This window comes from Gamsiella multidivaricata (genome assembly GCF_025024155.1).
Source record: "Gamsiella multidivaricata strain RSA 2152 chromosome Unknown BC939scaffold_2, whole genome shotgun sequence".
NCBI lineage: Eukaryota > Fungi > Mortierellomycota > Mortierellomycetes > Mortierellales > Mortierellaceae > Gamsiella > Gamsiella multidivaricata.
Genome location: NW_026251710.1, coordinates 458,844 through 486,309, shown reverse-complemented (window position 1 = coordinate 486,309; position 27,466 = coordinate 458,844). Strand labels below are relative to the sequence as shown.

Sequence of the window (27,466 nt, the reverse complement as noted above, 5' to 3'; positions counted from 1 at the left end):
CCACAAAAAAAAAAGATTAGTTTCTTTTATCAGGTGACAGATGCTGGAAGCGCGCCCTTCGCGTCTAGACGCTGATAGCGTGCACGAACGCGTCCTGCATCCCCCCTCCCCTCCTCCTCCCCCTCCTCTCCCAGCAGACAATTTCGTCCCCTTGCAAAGGATCCGCTCGACAGGGACGTTATCAGCAGAGGACTGGAAAGTATCAAGGCTGGAACATTCAGTCCTATACTCTGTCGACTTTGTCGATATGGTTCTCGAGCACCTAAACTGCCCTGGGTATGTCTTTAGAACAAAGTCCAAGACAAAAAAAGGTGGTATTTTTAAAAAAAATAAGTCAGGCCGGTATTATTAGGATCCGAGTATCTCTGAGTGCTTGAGTAACTCGCATGCTCAAGTCGCAATGTGGGTTAAAGGGTCAGAGAATCATCTTTTTTTTTTTTTTCCTTCTTTCTTTTTTTTATTCACGAGATGCTATGAGAACATAATGCTACTACTAGAGTTCATCTGCTTCTCTCGCGGTAACTGACCAATCCAGCGTCAATCGCGAACTGAAGACGCGATCAAGACGACCATTTCAAAAAAAAGAAAAGTGTATGCGTCTACGCGCACCCAGCGCCAGCTTGGACCTGGCTCTGGGCAATGGGGGCGCCAATATTGCCCTGAGCGTTCTGCTGACCCTGGGCAAAGTCACCGCCAACCTGCTGCTGCTGCTGCATGTTGGAGATGCCGGTCATCTGCGCTGCACCTCCGGGCTGAGCAAGGTCAACGGTGGAGCATGGGGCCGCGTTGATGATGAAGGGCAAGGACTGGATCGAGGGCTGGAAGGTCGTGATCGGGCGAACCTGGACCATGGGCGTAATGCTGACATGCGATCCAAGCTGGACGCTCGATTGAGGCAGGGACTGGTCCTGCTGGGGAGTAGCCTGGACCGAGGTTGTGAGCTGGTTGACCGTGGGTTGGTAGGTAGTCTGGGGCAAGACCTGAGTCGTGGGCTGAATGGAGACATTCGAGCCGAGGTTCACGTTCTGCTGGGGCAGCGAGTTGGATTGGGCAGGGGTAGCCTGGATGTTGGTATCGAGCGATTGGACCTGGTTCTGGTAGGTAGTCGAGGGAAGGACTTGGGTCGTGGGCTGGATGGCGACTTGAGATCCCAGATCGACGGTCGAAGCGGGCACAGAGGTATCGCAGCTCTGACCATTCTGAGCTGAGCAGGTAGCACCGGACTGGAACTGACTGAAGAGGAGGTTGCCCTGATCCGGAGCCTGGGACTGGGCCTGAGGAGCTTGACGCTTCATGAAACGGTTGCGCAAGAGACTCACGCCGGGACCGGGAGCACCGAGAAGACCGGAGGCGCCAAGGCCAGCAGCACCGAAGGCAGGGGTACCGAGAAGACCGGAGGCACCGAGACCAGCAGTACCGAAGGCAGGGGTACCGAGGAGACCCTGACCTGCAAGGCCTCCGAGGCCTCCGAAGGATCCAGGGTAGCAGTCAGACTCAACGATGGGGGCGTAGGCGTGAACGTACGGCTGCAGGCGGGTGACAGGGGTGACATTGGTCACAGGGGTAATGTTGGTGGTCGAGGCAAGATCTACGTTACCAGAGCTGGCGCTCTGCGCGCATTGACCACCGGCACATTGACGCGCAACCAGGGGAGCGGCTTGGGCAGAGAAGGCTGCGAGGACGAGGGCAGAAGCGAACTTGATGGAGAGCTGAACCATGGTTGAAGGTGGGGTTGGTTTGAGTGTTGGGTTGTGTTTTGGAAGGTGAGTGCGGTTGCTGTGCAGGGCTTGAGTTGAAGGCGCTTGTGAATTGCTGAGAACTGGTGGGGAAGGAAGAAAAGGGACTGGAGAGAATGGATCTTTTATATTGAGAGGCGGAGTGGCGCTGGAACCGAAAGTGAGGCCGGATCCGGAAGCGGTGAGCTGATGCTGAAGATCCATAGGAGTGTAAAATGCCCGATACTGAGGGATCTGCATTGGTGATGACGGACAATTCCTGTCTCGAGGCAGCCAAGGCGGTGTTAAGAAGTGATGGTCTCTGGGTGATTATCGCCGCAGATGAAGATGGGATCTTCGGTGCCTCAGGATAAATTGCGCGATGCATTAGAGCATCAGAAAGTATGCAGCGCGTGTAGGATCGATCTTCCGGATGAAGAAAAAGACGCGTCGGAATGGTGAAATAGTGCCTGCCTGGAGACAGAGACCGTTCATTGAGGGGCAGGTAGAGGGGCTGTGCCGGGGAAGGACGGTGAGAGTGGGCACTCCCTTCGTTCCACTGCTGCTGTCGCACCGGTAGCAGCGGCAGCAGCAGCAATGGAGTATGCTGCGTGCAGTAACAACGGCAGTAGTGGTGTTTCGGACTGGGTGTTTCCCGCCAATTCCAAACCGTGGAGTCTTTTTTGTATCCAACGCACAGGACAGCAAAAAAAATAAAAAAATAACCAGAAGCGTGTAGGGAAAACAGTATTCGGCTCTGCTGTTGAACCCTACCTGCGCACCCTCAACCCCCATTCAAACTGACCCCTACTCCTCATCAACCTACGCCCGATCAACGTGCGGATCACCCGTCCATAACCAAGTCTGATCCACAACTGAGGTAAGGCTCATCCTCCTCGAAGGGATGCAAGCTCTGCTCTAGTCCTCATCCGACCCGTCTTTGATCAGTGTGCAACAAAATATAACCCAGTGCCAGTTCGTCCTATACCGTAAACCTGAGCACTGGAATGGATGGATGGATCTCTCTCTCTCTCTCTTTCTTTGTTTGGCAGACCGAACTAAGATACGGCCCATTGGAGGGGGGGGAATAGATGGCTATCAATCATTCACGCCTACCCATCGCGACCATTGTTAAAAGCAGCCGAAGACGCAGCCTTCACCATCATCACCTTCATTTACTATTTATCGAGGGCTAGAGAGAATAGTACCTCCTTGCAAGCTGGAGTACTGAGAGATCTGCAGGCGCCTATTTGTTTCTACTGCTATCAAATCCTCAATTGGGCCTCCAGGCTTAATGGATCGATGTAGAAGTGGGTTGTCTTCGTGATGAATACCGACATCTACGCTGTCTAAGGCTGTGTTTTGTGCATCTTTGGCTTTGTTTGTTTTTTTGTCAATCTGATCTACAGCATTCCTTTCATTCTTCAGGGTTTCCCTCAGGTACTGGTATCAACATCTTGCCGATCGACGATCGTATCCGTCGCTTTACTCGTCCCTGTGTGTCGTTGTTGCGTTGAATGCTGGGCGTGTCCTTGGCTCTCTTTTTTTTACGGTTCTATCTTTATGCGTGTTGCTGATGTGTCGATCGAAAAAAAAAGAGAGAAAAGGCCTGCTCCGATGGCTCTTCAGCTGTTAGACCAGCACACAGTAGCTCCCTCAGTCTCGACCCTCCTCTTTCTTGATAGTAAACTGTCATTCGTCTGTGTATTACACCATTCTGTGCAATTGGGCAGTCTATCCCACAGGAGGCAACGCGCTGCATTGCCTCCTGCGATCAGTATCTGCAATGGTCCCCCAGTAAGGGCCCCAGGGATGTGTTTTGTGTCGAAGGATGGGTGTGGGGTAAGAGGGGCGAAGGGGATATCTGCCTGTGTAAACTGTATCTGCTGGAGAACACTTGCCCTCATGGAGTGTACAGTGGGAAGTGCCTAATCCGAATCCTGTTTCTGATCCCTGATCCCGGTGCATGGTACTCATCTCGCTTGGCGATCACTTAATCCTCAACCTGCCATCTTGGTATTTCCCTTCCTCCCTCTGCTGTCTCTTGGGGCTGTATCTGTTTGCAGCTGTGGAGCAGTAGCCTTATATCTGCTGAGTCTGCCCTCAAACAACAAGACCTGCATTTCATATTATTATTATTATTATTATTACTGTATCCAGCTCTGTGAGGACATCCACATTCAACAACATCGTATCTGTCGTAGAGCCATCATCATCAAAATCCTTTCTTCTCCTCCGTCCCCTCTCGCCTCTCGCTCGTTGCTGGCGGTTCTCTCATCACATCTCATCCCCGTTTATAATATCCGCTCGAGGATTGCGAGAACATCCCACTCATCCTGATATCTGCGATTGCGTGTCTGCTCTTTTTCTCTCTCTTTCTTTCTTTCTCCTTTCCAAGATTCTGAGAACTACACTGAGCCGCGCCTCCGGTACCTCCTCCCAAGCGACCCTACCAGCCAATCTGAACCTGGATACCTCCGCTACAGTCTCCGCAAAGGACACCTTGGCCAACCTGACAGACATTCACGAACAAGGGGTCCTGTCCCCGCAGCCCCTGCTGAGTACCCAGCAGGCTATCATCGACTCTATCAACCGCAGGAAACGTGCTGAGCGCTCGCACGAGATGATGGCCAGAGGTTCCTTGGCATCCAACCACGATGGCTCCCCAGCCAGAAACCCAGCTGACAGCTGGCTCGGTGCTCGGATGTCGCCGCAGAGACACCCCGGCGCAGTCTCTGTTCCCGGTCAACTACATCTGCCGACAACTATCCGGCATCCACTCAGTCATGGTAACGTTATTCCTTCTAAAGCTTTCAGCCAGCATTTGACCTCTGCATGCCACTTCGATCAGGCAATTTACACCATTGGGCACTGTCTTACCTTCTCTTTGTTCTACAGTACACTCAAAAGGAAAGACGACAGCAATGCCTTTGAGCATACCTATCACTACCTCAAAGCTCTCCTCAGGACTCAAGATCCGCATCCCGAGAGACCTGCCCAACCTCCCTGAGGCCTTTCGCAAGCGAGGTGCCATCCGCTCCCAGTCCACATCGACATCTCCCGCTAGGCCATCGAACAAGAGGACACACAGTGCTATGATGATGGAGGACAGTTCAGGGGGCAACAGTTACATCTCCTATGGTACTAAACCGCTTGCGCTGTCTGCTTGCCTTCGTTCATGAGTCCGCTTACCTTTTACGTCAGCTTCTTTCCGCAGACAAAGGTAATGGCAATGACAAGCGACTAACACACTGCCGCCTCTTTACTGAACCTCTTTAGCTGTGCCAGGCGAAGGGCCAAGGATCAAGATTATGCGGAAGCAGCCATCGGCAGTCGGTCCCATACCACCACATTTGGCCAACGCCACGAATCTGGCCATACGCACTGCCAAGACCCCTGTCTCTGCCTCCGCAGCATCCTCGCCCTCAACCAACAACAGCTCGGCATCACAAACACCGGCAACCGCTCCTGCCGGTGTAGCAACAGCTGATGGCCTAGGTAGAGTAGACGAGACGGTCGTGAAGCACCGCAGTCAGTCAAAAGCAGGGTCGAGCTCGCCAAACTCGACACCGGTGCAGTTCCCGTCACCTGTACCTTCTGTGGATAGCGTCGCGACCATGCCGTCGTCAGCTTCATCGCCAACGGTGGATTCATCAAAGAATACAAACCACACCCACGAGGCGAGACCTGTAGATGGGGTAACGCGAGGCGTCTCTGCTGGCAGTGGCGCTCTATTTAATACGCCCACGCCCGCCGTTTCTGTCACCATGAACGCACAGGCCATACCAGAACAACTCAGCCCGTCCTCAGGAGCTACTGAAGTATTGGATATGGATCACGACTCTTTGCAGCCGATTGAACTTGTCCGTGTTGGCATGCTCATCCTGAATCAGCTTCTCTGCAACACCTTCTGCAAGAACTTCATCAACAAAGTGCCTCTGACAGTCGCCAACTATCACCAAGTGATCAAGAAGCCCATGGATCTGACAACCATCGAGCACAAGTTGTGGAAGACATTGCATCTTGCCGGTGCCGACTATGGGTCTGGAGCTTCGATGGTGGCGCTGACAAAGGCTGCAGAGTTCTTAGCCAATGATGTTACGGAAGGATACACGGATTTGCAAGACTTTGAGCGCGACCTACGAAGGATCTATCAGAACGCCACCTATTTTAACTCGCCAACCCATAGCATCTACAAGGAGGCTCAGTCTTTTCAGAACGCGTACATCAACCTCCTGACCAGCTATCGGCAAGGGTAAGGACTCGCTTTGGTTTTACTGTGGCTGGATTCGTGCTGTGAACGCTATGCTTGACACAGAGCTGACTATTTTTTTTTTTTTTTTCAACTGCTTTGTCTTTAGTACAAAACTGCTGTTGAACGAGCCCCTGCCTCAAGAAGCGTTTAGGCCTGAGCTGCTTTCGATTTCAGAACCTGGGTGGGTATCTTTGTTCGCTCCGCACCTATTCCCTCTTCAACACAGATTCTGATATGCTGACTTGCCTCGTACTGTTCTTTATAAAACAAAATAGGCCTCTTTATCTCTTCCGCGCCCACACGTTGAGAGAGATGGAGCGCAAGATGACCGATATCTCTACGGACCTATTTGCATGTTTCCACCAGCCGATCTTCGATATTGCGAACGAACAGATTGGTCAACTTTCGCCGGAACATCCACGTTTCGTAAGAATGTACATAAACAAGAACAGGAGTATCCTGGCCAAAAGCAGGGATGAGCGCTTTGCCCGAATCGCTCTTCTCAGCGATCTCCAGGTCGGCAAGCCCTACACAGTCTCGAACTCTGCAGCAAGCAGCCCTGTGAGTGTGAAATCGTCGCCAGGCACGCGTGGTAGACCAACGACAGGCGCGATCGGTGGCTCGGTCAGCATGGTGCGGATGACAGCCAAGGTTCTTATTGGGAAGCCCATTGGAGAAAGGTATGATATGATCACCGTCGGTGATTTGGACTGCCCGAACGCGTGGATCACGGTTGCGTGTGTCAGGGCCCTGGATATTGATGTGGAAGTGCCCGCCAAGTTTGAGAAGGGAACCCTGTCAAAGATGCGGCATGAGGTCGTGGCCTATTCTTCAGATTCAAAGATCAGTCCTGAATACCAAAGGGCGTTTGCAGACGCGCTTGGGCTTTTATTGCCTGGCGCCGGAAGGACTGGACAAGCGCCTGTAGCGACCGGGCAGCGGTCTATGATCCCAGCGGCGTCAACCGCAGCAGCTCAAACTGCGACGCCCATGACGACCAGAGCGCTAGGACTTGGTATCACCACACCTGCGACCACATCCACCGCAGCTGCCACTGCCACATCAGCTGGTAAAGCAGCACAGAAGAACAACTCTGGAAACAACAGCACAGGCGAGCGGACATCGACAGCTACATGGGTTGATCTTCACGACCAGGGATCTAATGGACAGTATCTGGTGAAGATGCGGATACCGTCCCTAAAGATTCCTCACCGCGCAGCACCAGCGTCTGCTACAGCATCTATTTCTGGAGCCGCGCCATCACATCCCCTTGCTGCCTCGATGCCATCGACTCCACTCCTGCCCGCACGAGTCTATGCATTGTCAAGCCAGGTTCCTACTACGCCGACTTCATCAGGCTCGGATATGGAGTCATTATCGGCACCGGACCGCATCATGCTGAGCGAGCAGATCTCCAAGCGTGGACGCAAGATGCTGCAGGAGCTCAAGGTCGTGGCCAAGCGAAAGAAGGTGCCGTATCAGCGCTGGAGCGATATTGAACCAACACTGACGGTCGACACTGCACATGGACTGTTCAAAAGGATCTACCATGTCCGCGGCGAGGATGGGCTTGTGGTGCAGAACTTTAAGGAGATGGATGCAGAGTCGTTTGACCAACGCGTCCGGGAGGTGGCATGTCTATTGAAGCTGAGGAACCTCGAAGGGGTGGGGCAGATCCAGGCGATCTTTTACAATGAGGAGGACCACCTTGTTGGTCTGTCCATGACCAAGTAAGTTTGCGGTTCCTTTTGGTTGTCAGCATATATATCTTTTTACACAGCTCGACATGAGAGTGGCTTTATTGACAGGCTTTTTTTCCTTTTTTTTTTTACTTCAATTTCTCAGGTACTCTTACACGCTCAAGCAGTATGCCACCAATGCACGCCGCCACCCTACCCCCTGTCAAAAACTGTCTCTCATCTGCGACATGGTCTCGGCAATGTGCGGTATCCACAACGCGGGCCTGGCACATAGAGACCTGAGTGAGGTGAATATCATGGTGGATGAGGATCCTAACGATCTCCTCGAGGACCTGTCGGCCCGGCCCCATATCAAAGTGATTGATTTTGGCAAATCGATCTTTGTGGAACGCGACGAGGTGGTACGGTGGAGCATGAAGGAGCACATCCCCGAGAGTGAGCTCTCACTGTTGCCACTGGTGGTCCTGCCACCAGACCACGGGTACAAGCTGTACAGGTCGATTTTGACACTGCCTCGGAACAAGTATGACCACGAGGCCCTGCCGCCGGTGGATCCACGGTCGGAGGACGTGTACTCACTCGGGGTTTTGATCTGGAGGACGTTCAGTGGGAAATCACCGTGGAATGGGGCGATTGAGGATGATCTGAAGAAGATCCGGTACTATGTATCGAGAGATGAACAGATCAAGTTCCAGCTGGAGCGCGAGGTCGAGGGACCGGTGTCGCGGGAGCTGCTTTTGAAATGTTTGACCGCACAGGCAGAGACGCGGTGGACGACGCAAGAGCTGAAGGAATGGCTGGATCGCCCCGCGGTTGCGGCTGAGCTGCTGAAGGAGTTTGAAGCCCTTGGAGGGGGACGGAAGAAAATGCGGAAGAATTTGGATTGAATAGGGAGGATTAGGGAGGAGGTTTTTTAGGAAGAGGGGAGGAGGGGAGGAAGATTATATTTTCTACCATTCTTTCTTCGCGTAATTACGCGTAATACTTTTTTTCTTTTCTTTCTTCGTGAAATATATACATTGCGAAGGTAACAAAGGCCTTGGTTTCCCTTTTCTTTTCTTTTCTTTTTTTTTTTTCTTTTTTCTTTTTTCTTTTTTCTTTTTTCTTTTTACTTTTTACTTTTTACTTTTTACTTTTTACTTTTTACTTTTATTTCCTTTATATCTCTGCATGTTTACTCTTCCATAATTCTTCATCCCCATTCATGTCTCTATCCTTGTTTCCATAGTCTACACACAAAATGTGGGCCCGTGCCCAAATAATAAACTTTTTTCCTTGGTATATGCGCGTCAAGGCGCGTGAGGACGCGTGTTGCCTCCAAAAAAAAAATTAAATTTTTTTTATTAATTCTTTCGCTATGGCGATAAAAATGCAAAGATATGAATATGCGAGCAAAGCTAAAAAAGAATGATATCTTCAAAAATAAAAGTACAACTGAGGGAGGGATATAGTGAATAATGGTTATATGAACGCTCTCGCCCCCACCCTTTTCTGTTAGCATAGCGAGGCAAGGGCACTGAGGCAGACGACCAACAAGGTCATCGCAGGAACAAGTCTGTGTGAAGGGAAAGCAGCACCGGACAAGGGCTTGTCGGAGCTCTTGGGGTAGGTAGCGGCCTTGCTAGTCTGACCATGAGCAAACTTGCCGGCGTCCAAGTCCGGGTTGGCGTTGGTGTTGTGGCGGCTAGGGTCGTTATGGTTGTTATAACTGTGAACACTATTCGTGTGCATGAGTAAGGCTGTCGTGGTCTGAACCGCGACGCTGTTCACGTTCATCTTTGCAGGGTTGGGTTTCCCGCCCGGAGTGGCCTTCAAGCCCTTGATCCGGAACTGGCGGTCTTGGACTACTTTCGGATCTTTCGTCGCGGCGAGGTCGTTACCGCTGTCGTTGTCTTTGTCGTTGGCGTTGGCGTTGGTGTCGCCCTCATTCTTGTTCTTGTTCTTGTTCTTGTTCTTGTTCCGGACCAACAAAAAGTCTACCAGCGTATCATCCGAATCCCATCGTTTCTCGTTCGTGGCCACGACCGAAGCAACAGATTCTTGAGCCTCCGAGGTCCTGAGGATGATCCTGAACTTTTCCGAGAAATCAAAGTCAGACTGGAGTGTCCTTGGGACCTTCCAGCTCTTCCAGAGGAAAGGCTCATGCTTGTTCGCGATCGCCTGAGGGATCTCGGTCCCCTCCGGGGCTAAAATCGCCAGACGGACCCTTCCGAATTCGTCATAGAGTTCCAGCGATCCGGACCTGGGTGCCTTTGAGCCTTCAGGCGTCAACATCCAAAAGTCGATCGTGCTCTCGCCGGCGCGGTAGGTCGGACGGTAGTTGAGATAGTAAAAATCCATGCTCGGACCGGTCGTCGGTAGGTAGGCCAGTTTCTGCGCGCCGGCGACACGGGCCTCGATTTGGAGCTGGAGTGGGAGCGGGGAGGATTCGGAGATGGACATGGCGTTGATGAGGTCCTTGGGTGCCGTGGTGTGTTTCGCGGGCGCGGCGGAGGTGGTGGGGAGGATGGAGAGCGAGAGAAGAGCGAGGCAGGCGAGGGTGACGGCGGACCAGAGGGGGAGGGCGTGTGAGGGAGAAGTGGACATGGCGGCAATGCGCGGGCAGACGGGGGAGGGAGGAGGAATAGAGCACTTTGACGCGTAAAGTAAGGCAGACGTAGACTTAAGAGGGAGTACAATAGCTGCTTCGGGGAGCCAGAAAACGCGAATGTAAGGACGCAATGGTGGATCGTTGGATAAGCGGGGGGAAGGATAGGGATGAAAGGGAAAGAGGGTGGGGGTGGAGGGCTCTGTGGAGATGGGGGTGGGATTTTATATGCCCTGGACTAGGATGTAGATTCGCGTAGGCGGGGTAGATGATGGCGACGGATGATCTTCGAGCCTGGTCGTGTTCGAGTGAGACAAGACACCGTTTGCTGTTGAGGACAGAAAAGAGGGCAGTTACATCCGAAATTTCTTTTTTGTCGACGCGGATGATGTGAAAAATAACGGGGTCTTATATTCCATCTTCCTATCCATCCTCACCCGAGGAGTTCTCTTTTTTTTTTTTTTTTTTTTTTTCTCCACTCGTCTTGAGTTATTGTGTAACTAGCGGTGGTAGTGAAGCGAAAACAGTAAAGGGGCCCCTAGCGACGGCACAGGATAGAGCTGTTAACCCCTGTAGCCCTGTAGAAGTATAACGATGAACGTTTATTTAGACCATGATCGATGGTAATCAAGAAAGGTGGTCTGTGTGAGGCTCGGAATGGGGAAGGACACGATGTGATGTGGGCGATTCCTGGGACCCAAAATACGTTCCTGGAGAAAAGATTCATTCCTAGAGCGAAAGGACATAGGGGGACCACTCATGCCATTGGAAAGCAAAGCGTCCACTCGTATTGACCGCTTTAGCTGGGCAATGCGCGTTCGCACGACGATGACTAGAAAGAGCTAGCTAAGGTGTTTAGATTATCGCTGCCACCCACCGTGCGCGCCTGTCTGGCGAATATTACCATCCACCACGCTGAATTGCGTCCTGTATCCAACTGAGCAGGCGCCAAATGCAGGCACGTCTCGTCTGGATGGCTTGCGCAATCGAGTGTGTGAGCGCATCAGAGGTACGTGTGCATGTCACTTGCACCGACAACAGCATCCATCTAATGCATCGCCTAGTGTTGATAGGCGATTGAGTGCCCGAGTGTTTTTTGCAGGCTCCCTTCAGGGAGCACCCTGTCAACCAGCGGGACAGCGGGACAGCGGAGGAAAGTGCAGAAGGTACAAAAAAGGGCTTTCTATGTAAGGCAGCGGCAGGCCGGGTCCGATTGGTTGGAAAAGAAATGAAAGAGTTCCGCCGTATCTTTTTTTTTTTTTTGTTTCCTTCTTCTCTCTCCCTCTCATCCTTCCTTCGGAGCAGTCGTCCAGCTCGACAGACACTCGATCCTGCTGGCGCCTAATCTCCAAAGACCCCACTCATCTCCTCCTTCTATCCACCGACATCCCCATCCTCGTATCTGGACCTGCAGTCTTTTCACTCTCAACCCGATCTCCCTACAGCAGCCCTATCCATATTATCGTCGCAATGTTCGAGATCGACAATCCCCTCGGCAGCAAACGGCCCTCTTCACACTATGACCACAAACGCAACAGCAGCAGAACGACCGTTTCCGAGAAGAAGCCTCCTGCCCATACCGCACAGTCCCATGGCCACAACCGACGATCCTCCACTCGATCCTCCTTCGAAACTGCAAACCCAGGCAATGGTGTTGTCCTGTCCATGCATAACCTGAGCAGACATCCCTCGATGAATGCGACGTTTGGCGAGGATGTGGTCATGGAGTCTGGCTTCCGAGGATACCTCGTTGTCTTTGGGGGGTTTCTTGTAAGTGTTCTGTTTGCCTTCGTATTTTGTGTAACGACGATCTGTTGCACAGTGGCTGTGCGAGGGCTGCTTTCTGGCACAGCTGCTCTCTTATTCCTTTCTACGCCCTGCCCGCCCTTTGTCTTCTCCTCCCCCAGCTCCTTCTTGGCGATCGCAAGACTCGCTCGTCTTTCGGGACCAGTCCACACCCGCAAATTGCACATACCCCTCCGTCGATGTCATGGCCTCGACCTGAATGACCGAGACGGAGCAACACATTCGCCTTATCCTATTCTGGTCTCACCCTGCGCGGAGATCCGATCTGAGAAAGAACCTTCGTACCCCGGACCGAATCTCCTTCCTTTCTTTGCCATTCCCCACCATCTCCATTTAGCCGCTGCCCTCTGCGGTACAGCGCCTGTTACCCCAGTCGTGGCTTTTGTTGTCCTCCCGATCAGCCCTTATCTCCACGTTGTTGTGCTATCTAAACCCATTCCCTGTCGGACCTCACACTAACCTTCATATCTCTGTCAACGATAACGTTGTGTCTGTAGGTCATCCTGGCTGCAATCGGCTACGTCTCCGTCTACGGCATCTTCCAGGCAAAGTACAATGACATCTACGGCGCCAAAGGCCAATCCCAGTCCAGCATCTCCTTCGTCGGCTCGCTTGCCTCCGGCTTCCAGTTCGGCTTCACCATCATTGCTGGTCCCGTCATGAACCGGTTTGGGCACAAAATCGTCCTCTGGTCTGGGTGTATCGTGGGATCCCTCGGTCTTCTCCTTGCCTCATGGTGTACCCAACTCTGGCAGCTGTATCTCACCCAAGGCATCATGTTTGGCATCGGCGCCTCGCTTCTTAACCTCGCTGCCACCGCCATCCCGCCTCTCTGGTACGACAAGCATCGCGGACTGGCCATGGGAATCTGCTTCTGCGGCGCCGGTATCGGAGGCCTTGCTCTCGGATTCATCATCCCCGCCTTGATCAATGCAGTGGACATCTACTGGACTCTGAGGATCTATGCCATCTTCCACTTTGTGTGCACGGCCTTTGCGGCGCTAGTCATGCGTGCGCCCAGACAATTAGCAGGTCCAACAGTCGCACCCAAGAAGGAGGTCATGAATCTTGCGATCATGAAGGACCTCGGATTCATGCTCTGGTTTCTGGCGGCGGCGCTGTTCGGATTCGCATATGTGGTGCCCTTTACGTATGTGCCCTCGTATGCCAAGGACATCATCGGACTCGACCCGAATGTACAGGGAGGACAATTGTTGGCGATCATGTCCGCTGCCAATGCCGTCGGACGTATCGTGATCGGATTCGCGGGCGATCGCTTGGGTGCCATCCCTGTGGCCGCGTTCGGGTTTCTCGCTGCAGGCGGCAGCTGTTTCATCTGGATGTTTGCGCAATCGCAAGCAGTGTTGACGGCGTTCTCGGTCGTGTACGGATTCTTCTCGGGAGCGTTCTTCACGTTGGTGGCCTCGATTACGGCGAACATTGTTGGATTGCCAAACTTGGGATCGGGACTGACGGTGATCTTCTTGACGAACACACCTGGCAACTTATTCACGCTGCCGATCGCAGGAAGGATCTTTGAGCAGGCTGGGGACTACAAGGCGATGATCGGATACAATGCAGCGATGTATCTGGGTGGAGGACTGATCCTGATCTTCTTGATGTTCTACAACCGCTATACCACTCGTGCCTAGGCCAGTTGAGGGGCCATCCATAGACTCCCCATCCCTAATAGATAATAGTCTATTCTTGTACTATACAGCTTTGCAAAATCAATAGAAACAACCAACTTTGAAAAATGACCATTAGTTCCAAGTTCCTACAATCACGTGTAATCCAGCCAAGAGTTGCTTGACAAACTCGCTTCTCTTAGAAGTGTCCTCTTTTCCAGTCCTCACTCCTATTCCTCACCCTCCCCTTCCGCATCGTCTATTACTCACCTCATTCCGCAACGATGCAGCCCCAGACGAAGAAGTACCTTGCCGACTGTAAGTGACCCTCACCGGCCAGAAAGCCATTGTCCAAGACAGCGATTCAAGAGGAATGACCACACCATGCGGAACAATACCAACACCACTGGCTTCCAGGAACAGCACAGGGATCTTTTCTCGGCCTTGGCGACGAATACTCTACTGGATGCAGCCCCCTGCCTATGACTCAAGGAACATTACAGAAAGCAACAATAAGCCCAAGTCGCTGTGACATCACGGATTCCAGGATGATTGATCACGGAGCGACAGCTCTGACTAAAGCGACATTAGTTCAAGAGCTGCCAGAAACTGATGATCTTATTGCTTTGTCGACCTGATCACTAGTGGCTCTGTTCGCGCTGTCACAGGCAGCGTTCTACTATGCATTCAAGTACATTATCTCTTCTATGGATCCCCTGAAGACGAAAAAGAAGGACGCACATGAAAAGAGCGCCAAGGTGCTGGATCGGCTCGGGGTAAGAACAACCTTGTCACACCACTGCCTGTGCTCTGTCACCACCGCATGCGGATGAGCAGCCTGTCCGATTTACTTAATTCGCTGCCTGTTCTTCATCTGCGCCCTTGATCACGATAGCATCGGGATATTAAACTGAACGAGTATGAGCAAGTGATTGCCTCCGAGGTTATCCACCCAGAGGACATCAAGGTTGATTTCGACCGTAAGTCGGCCTTCAGGAGCAGAACGGAATCGATTGCATGGTTATAATGGCCCTCGCCAACACGTAACACGATCTCTGCTGAGCTGACGCAGCGTCTCCTTTTTTTCTTTTTTTTGTTTGCCCATAATTGATCCATGTCTCTTTAGAGATCGGCGGTTTGGACCCCATTATCCGTTCGCTGCGCGAGAGTGTTATTTTACCCCTGAACCACCCAGCTCTGTTCACAAGTGCCTCTGGATTGTTGGGCGCGCCCAAGGGTGTGTTGTTGTACGGACCTCCTGGATGCGGCAAGACCATGCTGGCCAAGGCCCTCGCCAAGGAGTCTGGAGCGACGTTCATCAACATGCATGTCTCGACCTTGACGGACAAGTGGTTTGGAGAGTCCAACAAGTTGGTCGCCGCCCTGTTCTCGCTCGCACACAAGATGCAGCCGGCTATTATCTTTATTGACGAGATTGATTCGTTCCTGAGGGAGCGTCGCAGTAACGACCATGAGATCACCAGCATGATGAAGGCCGAGTTCATGAGCATGTGGGATGGACTGACCACGGGCGAGGATACGAGGATCATTGTTCTGGGAGCGACAAACCGGCCCAACGATATTGACTCGGCTATCTTGAGGAGAATGCCCAAGAGATTCGCGATCAAGTTGCCATCGGAGGAACAGCGCATGAACATTCTTAAGCTGGTAATTGCTTTTGCTTGCTTTTTTCTTTTATTCTTTTCTTTTTTTTTTTTTTTTTATAGTAGTATGGCTCTGTGATATATTATGAGCAACAGTCTCATTGATGTCTTCTTGTTTTTTTTTTTGTTCCTGAACCGCTAGATGCTGGCCTCGACCAAGCTCGATCCCAGCTTTGACTTTAAAAAGCTGGTGCAAAAGACTGCAGGATTTTCGGGAAGCGACTTGAAGGAGGCGTGCAGGAACGCATCGATGTTGCCATTGAGAGAGTACCTGCGCTCCAAGGGCTCGGACAAGAAGGGTGCGCTCGATAATGTTGTCCTGGACAGGGATGAGGTCCGTTCGCTGCGTCTGTCGGATTTCTTCCAGCATGAAGCCAATGAGGAGTCGTCGTCGCATGTCATTCTGGAGCAGGAGTCCATTGATTAGACAGAGACGACAATCATTACAATTACCATTTTTTTGCAGTAGATGGATCATGGGGTCACTGGAAGAGACATATTAATAAAGACTAAAGGTTATTATGTTAAAATTTTATTGTATAAAGCAACGATGAAGGTATAACAAAGGCGCTGAGGAATACAATAGCTGGAAGTAGTGATCCGTGGTTCGCTGGATGTATGAAGAGCGCCTTTTCTTTTCTTTTTTTTTTTGCCACATTTGAAGATCGCGATTGTGGATCGCTACGTCCCCTTTTATGAACACGGTGGTATCCGTGGACGTGGACGGAGATGTATATATATCGCCATGACGCGACTTGGTGGTGCAACGCCTCTCGTTCATAACATGGGCTTTGAGATACCCTCCGCATCAAAGTCACTGCCTCCAATCGACCATCTCGAGGCAGTGCCCTCTCCTCTTTGCCTTGCAGCACATTCTACAAAAACTCCCCCTACCGTTCAACCATTCCTGGGCCTTTGCGCAAAACTATCCCAGGCATTTGCGTCCTACACGGTCATCTTCCTCATCATATCTGCCTACCGACTCTTCCAAACCCGCTCTTCCGTTGATACTTTTGTCCTAGATGCGAAACAAACTCTTTTCACTGACTGCTATACCCTCGAAAAGACCGCTACCACGCTCGCGTCCTTCCCTCAGTTCGCAGCACAGAGTGTCAACCGTGGCCTTATCGCCACACTCGACACAGCCATTAGTCAGATCGGTTACGGACTCGTAGTCGTTCTGAGCGGGGTGCTGGCCACGTTAGACTTTGTGATCGGGCTGCTTACGGGCACATGGCGCTGTTTCTTGAACAACCTTGCAGATTCAGGGATACCAGTCTTATCAGAGGTCGGGCAGGGAGGCGTGCAAGCAATCGATCAAGTCGATAACACGCTTTTGGACCTGCTCGCGCTGCCGTTGAATGATTTGGGGAAGGTTATTCAGGACCGGATGGCAGATCCACAGATAGGACTGGTGCTCAATATGCCAACGATACCGGTTCAAAAGGTCGTGCTCTGTGATAAGGTCTTGGGACTGGTTGATGTGGATGCGATGGCGGAGGATTTGAAGCGGTGGATCCTTTATGGGACGCTCGTGGTCCTCACTTTAGCTGTGGTGGCGATGCTGTGCAACATGGCCTGGATCGCGTTCCGACATCGGCGATGGACGCTACATGTAAGCAGAGTACTGCAACAGGTCGAAACCATATCCAAAGAAGCGACCTCTGTTGCCATCGATCCATCCGGCAATCATGAGGAAACGAAATCGTCAACATGGACACCCAAGGATTCGAGACTATGCGCGGTCCGAATTGACCATCTGACGCGTCATCCGCTCCTCTACCGGTTTCTCGAGGCGTCCTCACGCTGCTTCTTCCCCAGGGACGAAAACGCGCGGGGCCTCTACTTCTGGTTCATGTTTTATATCACCCAATCACAGGCGGTCGTCTGTCTATGCGTTGGGATCCTTGGGCTGCTCATGATTTACGCGCAGTTGACCCTTCTCGATTATGCGAGAGCACATTACCGCCCGCTGTTGAATACAGCCCTGGTAGATCTCTCAGTCACGGTGCCTCAGCTCGTCAACGGGATCATGCACACCAGCTCTGTCGCCTTCGCGACCGAGACGAATACGGCGCTCTCGAGTCTGGAGTCCGATCTGAACACACACGTCTTTAGCGGGATCGTCAACGCAGCAGCATCGATGAGTGCAGCGCTGGTCAACGTAGAAACAACACTCGTGCAGGGGATCCAGACTGTGTTTGGGGACACCTTATTCGCGAAATTGATCCTGGCGGTGATACAGTGCCTGCTGCTCAATAAGTTGGCGGCGGTGGAGGCAGGGTTGGCATGGATCCAGGGACATGTACAGCTCGCGTTACCGCGGTTGGAGGATGATGTGTTGATGATGAACCCGACAGAGCTGCAGAAACTGGTTGCTGCTGCTGTGGAAGAGATGGCACCACCGTCTTTATTCAATGGCGTTAGCATGAACAGTAACAATTCGACTGGAGGTGTTGTGCAAAGCAAGGTTTACAAGGCGGAGATTGTGATCGGTAGGGTGTTCCAGCAGTACGAAGACGAGCTGCGACGAGAGCTGCCGATGTACTACGGACTGGTCGCGGTGTGGTGGGCGGTGTTGGCGATGGGAATCGTAGGTGTAGGTGGGGTCCTTGTGCGACAGAGAAGAGATATAAAGAACCCAGCTGTGGGCTCTAGGAAAGACAATAGCATATTTTTGCATGGAAAAGAGACGAGATAGATGTAGTGTAAAGCAAGAAGCGTGCTGATAGAATTTGGGGTTTGCCACCAATTTTTTATTGCGTTCCGCAAAACGAAAAAAAATAAAAGGTCGAAATGAGTTGAAATTCCTTATCTGCTCACTCAATAATACCAACCACACCAATCGACTCCCTAGGGTCAAGTTTCTCTAGTAAACTGTCGCTCTTTTGGCACCAGGGTGCCGGTTTTCTATGCTCCTTTAGGTCTGAAACATCCCAGGGCGTTCGCACTAAACCTGATGGACTTTTTTTGCCACCAAATTTTTTTATCATGTTGAAATGATGACGACTCCTTTTGATTGGTCAGCGCATGTTCGCGCCGGGCTTGTCCACTTCTTCCAACAACACATACTCCAGGCGGCCAGCGGCAAGTTTTCCATTCAACCGCCGTCCCTGCCGACTAGAGATTCATAACATCAGCAGGAACATTGTCATCAGATCAACTTGGACGAGACCAAAACAATGACCACAACAGCGACAGAGCTCATCTTTCTCGGAACAGGGACGTCTAGTGGAGTGGTATGGCCGCAACAACAATCGTCTACTGGCATGGCAATATAGATTCGGATGCTTAAGGCAGTGATCGTTGTTCTGTATTTGGTTTGTAGCCCTCTATACCATGTCTGACGAAGACCAAGCCGACATGCAAAGTCTGCCTTTCTACGCTCACGCCTGAAGGTGCCAGGAACATTAAACGCAACACAAGTGCCATGGTCCGCTTTATGCACGAGGATGGAAGGGAGAGGTAACAATATAAGGACACAGTTCTATAGTCAGGAGCTGGGTCCAGTAGCTAATCTCGATGATCACGATCTCAATAGGAACATCTTGATTGACTGTGGAAAGAGCTATTACGAATCAGCAAGGCAATGGTTTCCGAAACATGGGATCCGAAGCGTCGATGCGCTGGTAAGATATCATGCGACGCCCAACATCATGGACGGGTCTTCAGTACCACATTGTCTGACCGAGTGTATCAATTGAACTGACAGTTGTTCTGGTATTTATTTCGGGTCAATGCTGTACTAGGTCCTGACTCACGGACACGCGGACGCGTTCTTTGGGCTGGACGATCTCCGATCTTGGTGTTTGGTTGACAAGGAAAACTCCTATAGCATCCCTGTCTATTTGGATCAGGCAACTATGGACACCATCGCGGTTACGTTTCCATATATGGTTGATCCTTCCAGAGCTACAGGAGGCGGAGATATCCCTTCGTTCACTTATCACGTCATTGAACATGACAAAGACTTTGAGGTTGAAGGTCTCAAGTTCACACCATTACCAGGTGAGCGTCTAATGCATTCATCGTGATGTGAAAGAGGATGTACATGGATACGTGTACAACTGTGGGCGTGTTTTTTGCCGAACAAATTTTAACCGCAGTGATCAAGATGATCTAACAAGAGTTCTCTGTATCGTACATCTTCCCGCTGTGTCTCTCAACAAATAAGTGCACCACGGAATATACATGTCTACGGGTGAGCCATTTTGGTCCCTCGGCTTCCGATTCCATGACCTGAGTTGGGTCTCGGACTGTTCCAGCATACCTGACACCACGACTGCAAAGATCCGTGGCTCAAAAGTCCTTGTCATTGATGGACTGAGAGGTAAGGAAGTTATGGAAGTTATAGTAAATTAATCTCACCATTTGCAAAGGTATGAAAAATGTCTTGGATCAAAGTCTTATAGTTCCGTTTTCGTTTTCACTCCTGATACCATTATAGAAACGACGCACCCGTCGCACTTCAGCATCCCGGAGGCACTCGAATACACCAACAGTCTGGACCCTAAGCCGGAGCGTGCTTTCATTGTCGGATTTTGTCATTCTGCAGATCATTACACAGAGGATAAGAGGATGTGCGCCCTCGATGTAAAGGGTGCTACGGAATTCAGGATTGCCTACGATGGACAAAAGATTACTATTTAAACGTCGACATTACACTCTATTCTATTCTCTTTCTTTTTGCTTTAATAATTCGCTCGAGTTCGTTTTTATTTTTATTTCAGTTTTTTCGCAAAAGTGCAAGAATTGTATTACAACTGGGCTGTTATTCAGGGGAAAAAAAAGTACCAATCATAGAGCAATATTCAGCCTACGCTTACTCATTCATACACATAAAATCAATGCGCTCTGTTCTGCGTCTAGATCGTATCTTATTTTTTTTTTTTGTTTCCTTTTTTCAATCATCATCTTGTGCTTAGCGAGGACAGGAGATACATGACTCGGCGACGTTACTGATGCTGATGGCTAGATGACATGCACCTGTAGACATAAACAGCAATGGTGACAAACGATAAGTAGATCCTCAACCCTTCACACTCTAACTCGGTTTTGTTTTGTACGGGAACATTGCTCGATTTTCATCCGCAGGCGCAGGCTGAGTTTAAACTCACGCCAAGATCCTATCCATACGAATGTTCATGTACCTCTGTACACTGCGTGCGACCCGAGTCCAAAATTGTCTCCTTATCAGATCCAACAATTTCTCATGCTTACCCCCGGTCTGTCCTGTAAAAAAAAAAAATTAAAAAAAAAATGCTTATCAGATCGACCTAAAATTGAGGAGAACATAACCATGTCTTTCGAAAATTGAGGTGGGCCCTCCTGCAGTCTACTCTACATATATGGTATCATCTGTAACATTCGACCCTTCTTTTTTTTTTTTGGGAAAACGACATTTTCGACATTTTCATAGAAGTACGATGCAGCGAAGGGGGAGGTCTGCCTAGATCTGGTTGATGTTGTGCTTTGAAGCACCGCAAGACTGTTGCGCCCTAATGCATCTCGCGTGTTGTTCCTTCATGTAATTCCTATGTTTTTTTTTTTTTTTTTTTTTTTTTCTAGTGCCGCTTCAATGGATCTCTGTACCCTGAGTCAACTACAAGAACAAAACAAAAAAAAAAAATACGCCTTTGGTTCTGAATACGAAGACACAAGATCATTTAGTTCCTTTACCGTGTCTACCCATGTTTGCCTTACGCCGTCTTCTGACCCTACTCTGACCCGATGGGGTGATTTAGACCAAAAGAAGTAATGGCCCGGCCTGTGTACTATACTCTATTGTGTTCTAGAGTGATACTGCATTGAATAAAGTTTCTCTGCTTAAGAATTGATCGGACATCGTTCGCCTACATGTGCCACTACTGGCGTGTGGTTTCCGCTACTAGGGGACACAAAGCAAAAAGTCCTTGGATCCAATGAGACCAGATCCCTCTCGCCATTTCCGTCTGCCTTCGCCGCGATGCGTGTTTTGTTTCTTTGCAGCAGTGTCCTCCATTCACACAAAAAATTCAACCTCAGCGTTATACAGCTTACAGTAATCCCGTTCCTTTTTCTTTTTTTTTCCCTCTAGCTCCAGGGTCCTTGCTTCTCGCGTTTTACGACTTGCATTTGTTACCCTGCCTTGTTCACTGGCCATCTAGACCTAGACCTGGATCTGATAATGAAACACATATATCGATTGAGGGACACGTACACAAACGGTGGAGCCGGCTATGTCGTTGCTCGCCAGTTTATCGTGTCTTATCAGATGAAGAGTACCACATGGATCAGTTTTTTTGCAAATTAGACACTTTCCGTTTTCATGGCCATTCCTTAGCGACTCTTTCGGCCCGCGCCTCGAATCACGACCGGGACACTGTTTTATGATCCCAGCTGCTGGAGGAAGCCCTAATTGTTGGCTTGCTGCATCGAGGACAAAGGTATAAAAGGACATGGATGTGCTTTGGTTTCTGTGTGCTTGCTCCTGAAAAGATCGCCGACACCCTGCATATCTTACCTATACCCCCTGCCTCCCCGGTTGCACTAAGAAATACGATCCTTCCCTGCACGCCTTCCCTTCATTATCACCATGGGACTATCCATCGATCCACTGAGGGCCCTCGTCCTCCTATGCCTTCTCATCATTACTGGATACATGGCCGTTGAGGGCTACTACACCTGGGTCCTTTACAGCGAGTGGATCTTCGACCTCAACAACCGCGACTATCTCACAGTCCCATTCATGATCTTCCCCTCCGTTCTCGGTCATATGGCCACGATCTGGGGTCACTACTACAGAGCCGAACGTGAATTTCAGCACAGCATTGCTAAAGTGACCACCCCGGTGTCTGTAAAGCAAAAGATCTCGTTGTGGGAGCATCACGTCCTGTGGGGCTACACTGTCAAGTTCTGGATCCTGGCCGGGTTTATGGTCTTGCTTAACATTGGCTGGTCCATCACCGCGATCGTTCCATATGCTAAAGATGATTACGCTGAGTATGGACCTGTTGGCGGACTTGGTCGTAAGTGCAGCGTCTCTTCATTTTTTTTTTTTACTTCTCATTCTCTACCAGAGATATGCCTGTTAACCTTGCTGACCATATACTTGCGTACAATCTCTGCTTTCTGGACAGTTGTTATTGGTCTAGTTGGAGGATACAATGCCATAGCATGCTGTACGTTCATCCTCTTCCTAGTCCTGCGCCGATCAATGCTCCACTCGCTCGGGTTCACCTACGCGGAAATCCTGCCCCTTCACCGATGGCTCGGTGTTGGAATCCTCGTCTGGTCGATCATACACACAATCGGATACGTCATGTACTACATCTGGGATAAAAGTCTTGGTGAAGCGATCAGCTTTGACGACATTGGCAGGGCGACTATGAATCTTATGGGGGTCATCGCGTTGGTAAGTCGTCTGCACTGTTCTTTTTTTTTTTTTTTTGCCTTACTACGCGTCCCAGGGCAATGGATGAACTTTGTATCTAAATTGTCGACGCGTTCACTCGATCACAACAATAGATTGCTCTCCTCGTCCTCGCTTTCTTCTCGATCCCACAAATACGGCGCCGGTTCTACACCGCCTTCATCGGCGTGCATCGTGTCATGACCGTGATCTTCCTCATCGGCACGATCACGCACTACCCGTACTTCATGCTCTGGTACTACCTCCTCCCAAGCGTGATCCTCTTCCTCGTCGACCGTTTCGTCCCCAAGATGATCCAATCCCGTACCCTCTATCCAGAGGCCTCTTGCACGCTCAACGTGGATGCAGACATTATCAAGCTGACCCTGACATCACCTGAGCCCATGAAGCCATATTATCCCGGTGACTATATCTCGGTGCAGGTGCCAGAGCTGGGAACTCTCTACCATCCGTTTACGATTGCCAGTTATTGGCCAGAGGACCCTAGGTCCATTGTGCTGTTCATTCGAACATACCATACGCCTAAGAGCTGGACGGGCGCATTGTCTAGACTTTGCGGAACGGAAGACAAGCGCATCAGGGTCAAGGCCAATGTTGAGGGTGTTTTTGGTGATCGACGACATGACTATCTCAAGTCTGAAGTTTTGGTCGTCTTTGTCGGTAAGTTCATTCTCATGAACATTTGTTCTGGTGAATGTAGTCTCAAAGCGTCTGTTCACTCACTTTTTTTTTTTCTCATTCTATTCTGTTTTATTTAAGCCGGTGCCGCTGTTACCACCTTCATGGCACTTATCAAGGCCATTGCCGCGCAGATCGCTTCGTCAACTGACCCGCTCCGCATGCAGTTCCATCTGATCTGCACCTTCCGCACTCGCAGTGAGCTGCATGCTTATGGGTCATTCCTGCACCAGATCACTCGCGATCCTCGCTTTACTTCCTGGCTCCACGTCGAGATCTATGTCTCGCGACCGGACAAGCCCAATGTCTTGATGGGCGCACATGCACATGTCATCAAGAACGATATCCTGGTCCCCGCTCAGTCCGCGACAAAGTCCAAGAAGAAGCGCTTCCAGTCCCTCAGACGTACTGGCACCAAGCTGAAGCGTGCTCTGTCCGGCCGGACGATTGTCGAGACCTCCGCGAACGACGAGAGGATGAAGTCCAAGGCCGAGTCGGAAGCTGCCGGCGTGAGCTTCTCGGCCGCAGGCGGCCATGTGCGTTCAGGTTCTGTGGACACCGCCGTCGAGAACGAGAAGCAGGAGGGCTCGCGAAGAGCGTCCTCGAGCAGCTCTCCCGCGACCCAGTCTTTTGATGGTCACTCCTCTGTGGACCATTCCACATGCCCCTCCCCTGTCGCCTCACCTTCGAGCCCCATTTCTCCTGAATCTAGAAAGTCTGTTCATGACGAGATCGACGCTCATGATCATAGCACTGCCTTGACCCCATCCTCACCGACCCGCGCAACTAGCTATGACGCGAAACGCCTCCCTACGTTCCATGATGCGAACTCAAACACTGTCTCGGCGCGCTTTGCTAAACTTGATTTCACAGTCTCTGCAGTTTTGATCCTCGTCCCTCTCGCAGTCTGGCTCGCTCTCCGCGCGATCCATTATGAAGGCTCTGCTCACTACTGCGACATTATGACGGATATGACGCCAACGCAGTACAAGATCTGCTATGGCTCCTACTCTTCAGTGCCGGTCTTTGGCCACTATATCATCGCCAGCATCATCGGTTATCTCGCCATGCATTACGCCCGCAAGACTTTGCTCCGTTCGTTGACTGCAAGCAATCTGAGCGATATCGAGACAGGAAAGTCACATAACAAGAACCTGCCGTACCCTACATTCGAGATCGAGGACGAGAACTTGAGCGTCGAGGATGGAAACTGGGATGAGGGAGATGTAGTGTACTCGACCGGAAGGATGAATGTCAAGATTGTGATCGAGAGGTTTATGGGGGCCGGTGTTGGAGCGGTCGGCAGCGACCGCGCTATGGTGGCGGTCTTTGGAGGCGGACCCGAGGCGTTTGTAGAGCATGTGGAACGGCAGATCAAGAAGTCAAAATGGGCGGTGGATTTCCATCGCGAGACTTGGGCACCATAGGATTCTACTTGCTGGGGGAAGGGGGGGGGGGGGGGTCCTTTTTATACTACTTCTACACAACGGTTATGCATAATACATTTTTCACATTTAAAAAAAAATCATTCGTCCCGATATCAAATTTCCCATGGTATTGTTTTTCATTTATGCAAGTCACGTCAAGGGGTATCGCGACAGCTGCACAGCATTTTTTTTTTTTTTTTTTTTTAATTCAAGAGTTCTCAGCCTCCATTGAGAATATCACTTATCCTCGCTCCTCACGAAAGAATCCATGCGCCACGTTTACTTTTAATTGTGCGACCGTGATTCAATCTTCTTCCGAATATTGCCATCTCTTTAGCTGATAGAGTACCCGCTGATTATATAATGATGTTTGGAGAAGCATCCGTGGGAGAGACCCGATCGTATGAACTATCAACCATGCTGACTTGGTCTGCAAAGATAATGATAAAAGATTGATGGTGTAGGACGGCGGTGAGATAAAGTCAGGAAAGGAAGCACTAGGCATCATGTGCGATAGAATATGTAGGATATTTGAGAAGAGGTAAAATGATGGGTCACGATGATGCATGGTTGAAAACCATGGGCCATGGCTACGCAATGGAAGCAAAAAAAAGTGATGCCTAGGTTCTTACAGGAAGTGAGAACAGTGGCGAACATGTATTCTAACGCGGATATAAGGATCCTCTGTGGTGAGGTATAAACTAGAGGTTAAAGATTCACTCGTACTGGACAGTAAGATTTTTTTATTTACTTTTGTAATTTGCCCAAACAGCTCGGCGCTTATCCAATACGACCACCTTTGTTACCCCACCCCTTTGGGTTGTCGTCCTTAAAGTCGTCCCAATTCCGCGCCTTGATGGTCTCTGCATTTACTGCCTCCTCATCGTTATCATCCGTCTCCTTCTTCTTTGGTTCCTCTGTACCTCCAGATAAAAAGTTGCCCCGCTCTATCTCTTGGTCCAAATATTCCTCGATTGTCATGGTTGGCAGACTGTGTCCTGGCCGGAAGACGCCCTTCATCATCTCTGTCCGCTTGTTCGTGATCACGAACGGCCGCAGGGGTCGGCCCGTGGGATCCATCAAGGGTCCAGTAGCATTCCAGATGCGGCTGTCATCCACACGAACGTCTCTTGCATCATCCGTTGACCGACTTGAGATCCTGCCGTCATTCGACCCCTCGGCAGCTTTGCGCTCCTGCATCTGTTTGAGCATAGGGATCTCTTGTTGAATTCCAACTAACTGCTCCATGGTTTGAAAGATGGCGTACTGCAGATGAAGAAGGACAAAGTCTCGGTACTTGTCCTCCATCTCAGAGCTAAGTTCGCCTTCATATCCACTACTTGTCGTTCCCAGTTCCTTGTGAAATTCCTGTTCAAGATGGATGCATAAGATGTCAGTGACTCTGAATGTCTAAGTTGGTGATATGTAGTACGGTCGACAAGTGGGAACAGATTGTCCATCACGACGCACCTCGATCTGGTTCCTCATCTCCTTCTCCCGCTTGAAGCGCGCAATCTTCTCCCCTCGCCGTGTTGCTGCGTCGCGAGGAGCGTCTGTTGCGATTTGTTCCATGTATTTCTTGTCCTGTGCCGTCAAAATGTCGTGCGTCTCGCATTGAAGGAGAAAGTGATCAAAATGTTCCTGTAGTTAAACATGCAATATCGTTAGGCCCATATATTCAAAATAGTTTCATTACCATAGAGTTAGACTCCCTGTGAACAGATTTACCTTGGATATGGTCAGATCAGAGAGACGATCCTGACTGACGCGCTTTAGGAACAACTCTCCCAGATAATACTCAGTTAGCAGGAACCTGCGCGAATAACAAAGATGTGTCGATTAGCGATCCACAGCTGATTGAAGTCGACTTGTTCGTGGTATGTATCCATGTTAGCGTGTTCAATTACCTGAGATCCTTAGTGCTAATATCTTCCATGAACTCGTTTTCGCTAAACAGGCTGAGTTGGCGCACCATGCTCGCGGACCGCTCGAATCCCTTGATAGACTCATTCACTCTTGTCTATACATTAATAGAGAAATAGGATTCGAAACAAAAAAGTATGAGAGCCGGTTGTCAGTCAGCTAGCATTATGTGTACAATATCGTCGATATTCCAAAAACGGGTTATCCGCAGGTTGTGTCAAGTTGAAGGGAGGTATGCGTTTACCTGGAACTCATCCGAGTTTGAGGCGAGAGTTGACTTTTGGAGGTCGAGGAAGAGGGTCTCTGCCCTTTGGAAGACCTGGGCCAAGGATGCGTCGTTGTTTCCTGACATGGGTCGAGGTGAATGTGCGCGTATGTGGGTAATGGGAGGATGAGTGCAGAAACGAGCAGTGCGCAAGCTGTTCATGGCACTGGTGGCTTGCACATGGCGGTGGGGAAGTAGTGTTTATGGGCGTAGGTCGTTCGGAGGGAGGAGAGCGCGCTGCTGTCCGCACTCGTCCTCCCATCCTCCCCTTCACAGTACCTTCCTTTTCTTCCCTCTACTCTCGCCCAAAAACCTACTCCGAAACGCGAGCTCCCACTTCATTCACAGCAGTACACACGACGGAACAGAGCAACGATGCTGCCCGCGAACCGTGTGATCTCCGGACA

The 27,466-nt window shown here is 50.5% G+C and overlaps 10 protein-coding genes across 10 annotated transcripts; 7 read left to right on the top strand and 3 right to left on the bottom strand.

Annotated features, from left to right (window-relative positions):
- Positions 1-599: 599 nt before the first annotated feature.
- On the bottom strand, positions 600-1,718 carry BC939DRAFT_472572 (uncharacterized protein; the record flags this gene model as incomplete). Its single annotated transcript, XM_051558286.1, has 1 exon — positions 600-1,718. One exon carries the CDS (start codon positions 1,716-1,718, stop codon positions 600-602), a length of 1,119 nt encoding a protein of 372 aa, XP_051417474.1.
- Positions 1,719-2,835: 1,117 nt separating this feature from the next.
- On the top strand, positions 2,836-3,805 carry BC939DRAFT_435216 (uncharacterized protein). Its single transcript, XM_051553461.1, has one exon. It carries the CDS (start codon positions 3,279-3,281, stop codon positions 3,645-3,647), a length of 369 nt encoding a protein of 122 aa, XP_051417473.1. The 5' UTR covers positions 2,836-3,278; the 3' UTR covers positions 3,648-3,805.
- Positions 3,806-3,854: 49 nt separating this feature from the next.
- BC939DRAFT_435214 (uncharacterized protein) lies at positions 3,855-8,720 on the top strand. Its single transcript, XM_051553460.1, has 6 exons — positions 3,855-4,504; positions 4,614-4,856; positions 4,995-5,970; positions 6,077-6,151; positions 6,246-7,700; positions 7,816-8,720. Exons 1-6 carry the CDS (start codon positions 4,339-4,341, stop codon positions 8,555-8,557), a joined length of 3,657 nt encoding a protein of 1,218 aa, XP_051417472.1. The 5' UTR covers positions 3,855-4,338; the 3' UTR covers positions 8,558-8,720.
- Positions 8,721-8,984: 264 nt separating this feature from the next.
- On the bottom strand, positions 8,985-10,443 carry BC939DRAFT_435213 (uncharacterized protein). Its single transcript, XM_051553459.1, has one exon. The coding sequence runs from the start codon at positions 10,254-10,256 to the stop codon at positions 9,165-9,167; it is 1,092 nt and encodes a 363-aa protein (XP_051417471.1). The 5' UTR covers positions 10,257-10,443; the 3' UTR covers positions 8,985-9,164.
- Positions 10,444-11,544: 1,101 nt separating this feature from the next.
- Positions 11,545-13,773, top strand: BC939DRAFT_435210 (major facilitator superfamily domain-containing protein). Its single transcript, XM_051553458.1, has 2 exons — positions 11,545-12,027; positions 12,561-13,773. Exons 1-2 carry the CDS (start codon positions 11,728-11,730, stop codon positions 13,713-13,715), a joined length of 1,455 nt encoding a protein of 484 aa, XP_051417470.1. The 5' UTR covers positions 11,545-11,727; the 3' UTR covers positions 13,716-13,773.
- A 46-nt stretch (positions 13,774-13,819) lies between these two features.
- On the top strand, positions 13,820-15,880 carry BC939DRAFT_435208 (P-loop containing nucleoside triphosphate hydrolase protein; the record flags this gene model as incomplete). The annotated part of the gene is made up of 6 exons (XM_051553457.1): positions 13,820-13,852; positions 13,913-14,009; positions 14,337-14,467; positions 14,587-14,671; positions 14,818-15,359; positions 15,498-15,880. The coding sequence occupies 6 exons, from the start codon at positions 13,820-13,822 to the stop codon at positions 15,780-15,782; spliced, it is 1,173 nt and encodes a 390-aa protein (XP_051417469.1). The 3' UTR covers positions 15,783-15,880.
- Positions 15,881-15,997: 117 nt separating this feature from the next.
- On the top strand, positions 15,998-18,148 carry BC939DRAFT_435205 (uncharacterized protein). The gene has a single exon (XM_051553456.1). It carries the CDS (start codon positions 16,101-16,103, stop codon positions 18,054-18,056), a length of 1,956 nt encoding a protein of 651 aa, XP_051417468.1. The 5' UTR covers positions 15,998-16,100; the 3' UTR covers positions 18,057-18,148.
- A 389-nt stretch (positions 18,149-18,537) lies between these two features.
- BC939DRAFT_482765 (metallo-beta-lactamase family protein) lies at positions 18,538-20,005 on the top strand (the record flags this gene model as incomplete). Its single annotated transcript, XM_051559147.1, has 6 exons — positions 18,538-18,594; positions 18,684-18,820; positions 18,849-18,984; positions 19,105-19,363; positions 19,530-19,685; positions 19,803-20,005. The coding sequence occupies 6 exons, from the start codon at positions 18,538-18,540 to the stop codon at positions 20,003-20,005; spliced, it is 948 nt and encodes a 315-aa protein (XP_051417467.1).
- Positions 20,006-21,826: 1,821 nt separating this feature from the next.
- Positions 21,827-24,886, top strand: BC939DRAFT_524604 (ferric reductase like transmembrane component-domain-containing protein). Its single transcript, XM_051561272.1, has 4 exons — positions 21,827-22,362; positions 22,474-22,748; positions 22,862-23,426; positions 23,526-24,886. Exons 1-4 carry the CDS (start codon positions 21,930-21,932, stop codon positions 24,869-24,871), a joined length of 2,619 nt encoding a protein of 872 aa, XP_051417466.1. The 5' UTR covers positions 21,827-21,929; the 3' UTR covers positions 24,872-24,886.
- A 765-nt stretch (positions 24,887-25,651) lies between these two features.
- Positions 25,652-27,146, bottom strand: BC939DRAFT_391136 (TAP42-like protein; the record flags this gene model as incomplete). The annotated part of the gene is made up of 5 exons (XM_051551938.1): positions 25,652-26,239; positions 26,342-26,512; positions 26,600-26,684; positions 26,779-26,891; positions 27,039-27,146. 5 exons carry the CDS (start codon positions 27,144-27,146, stop codon positions 25,652-25,654), a joined length of 1,065 nt encoding a protein of 354 aa, XP_051417465.1.
- Between the last annotated feature and the right edge of the window lie 320 nt (positions 27,147-27,466).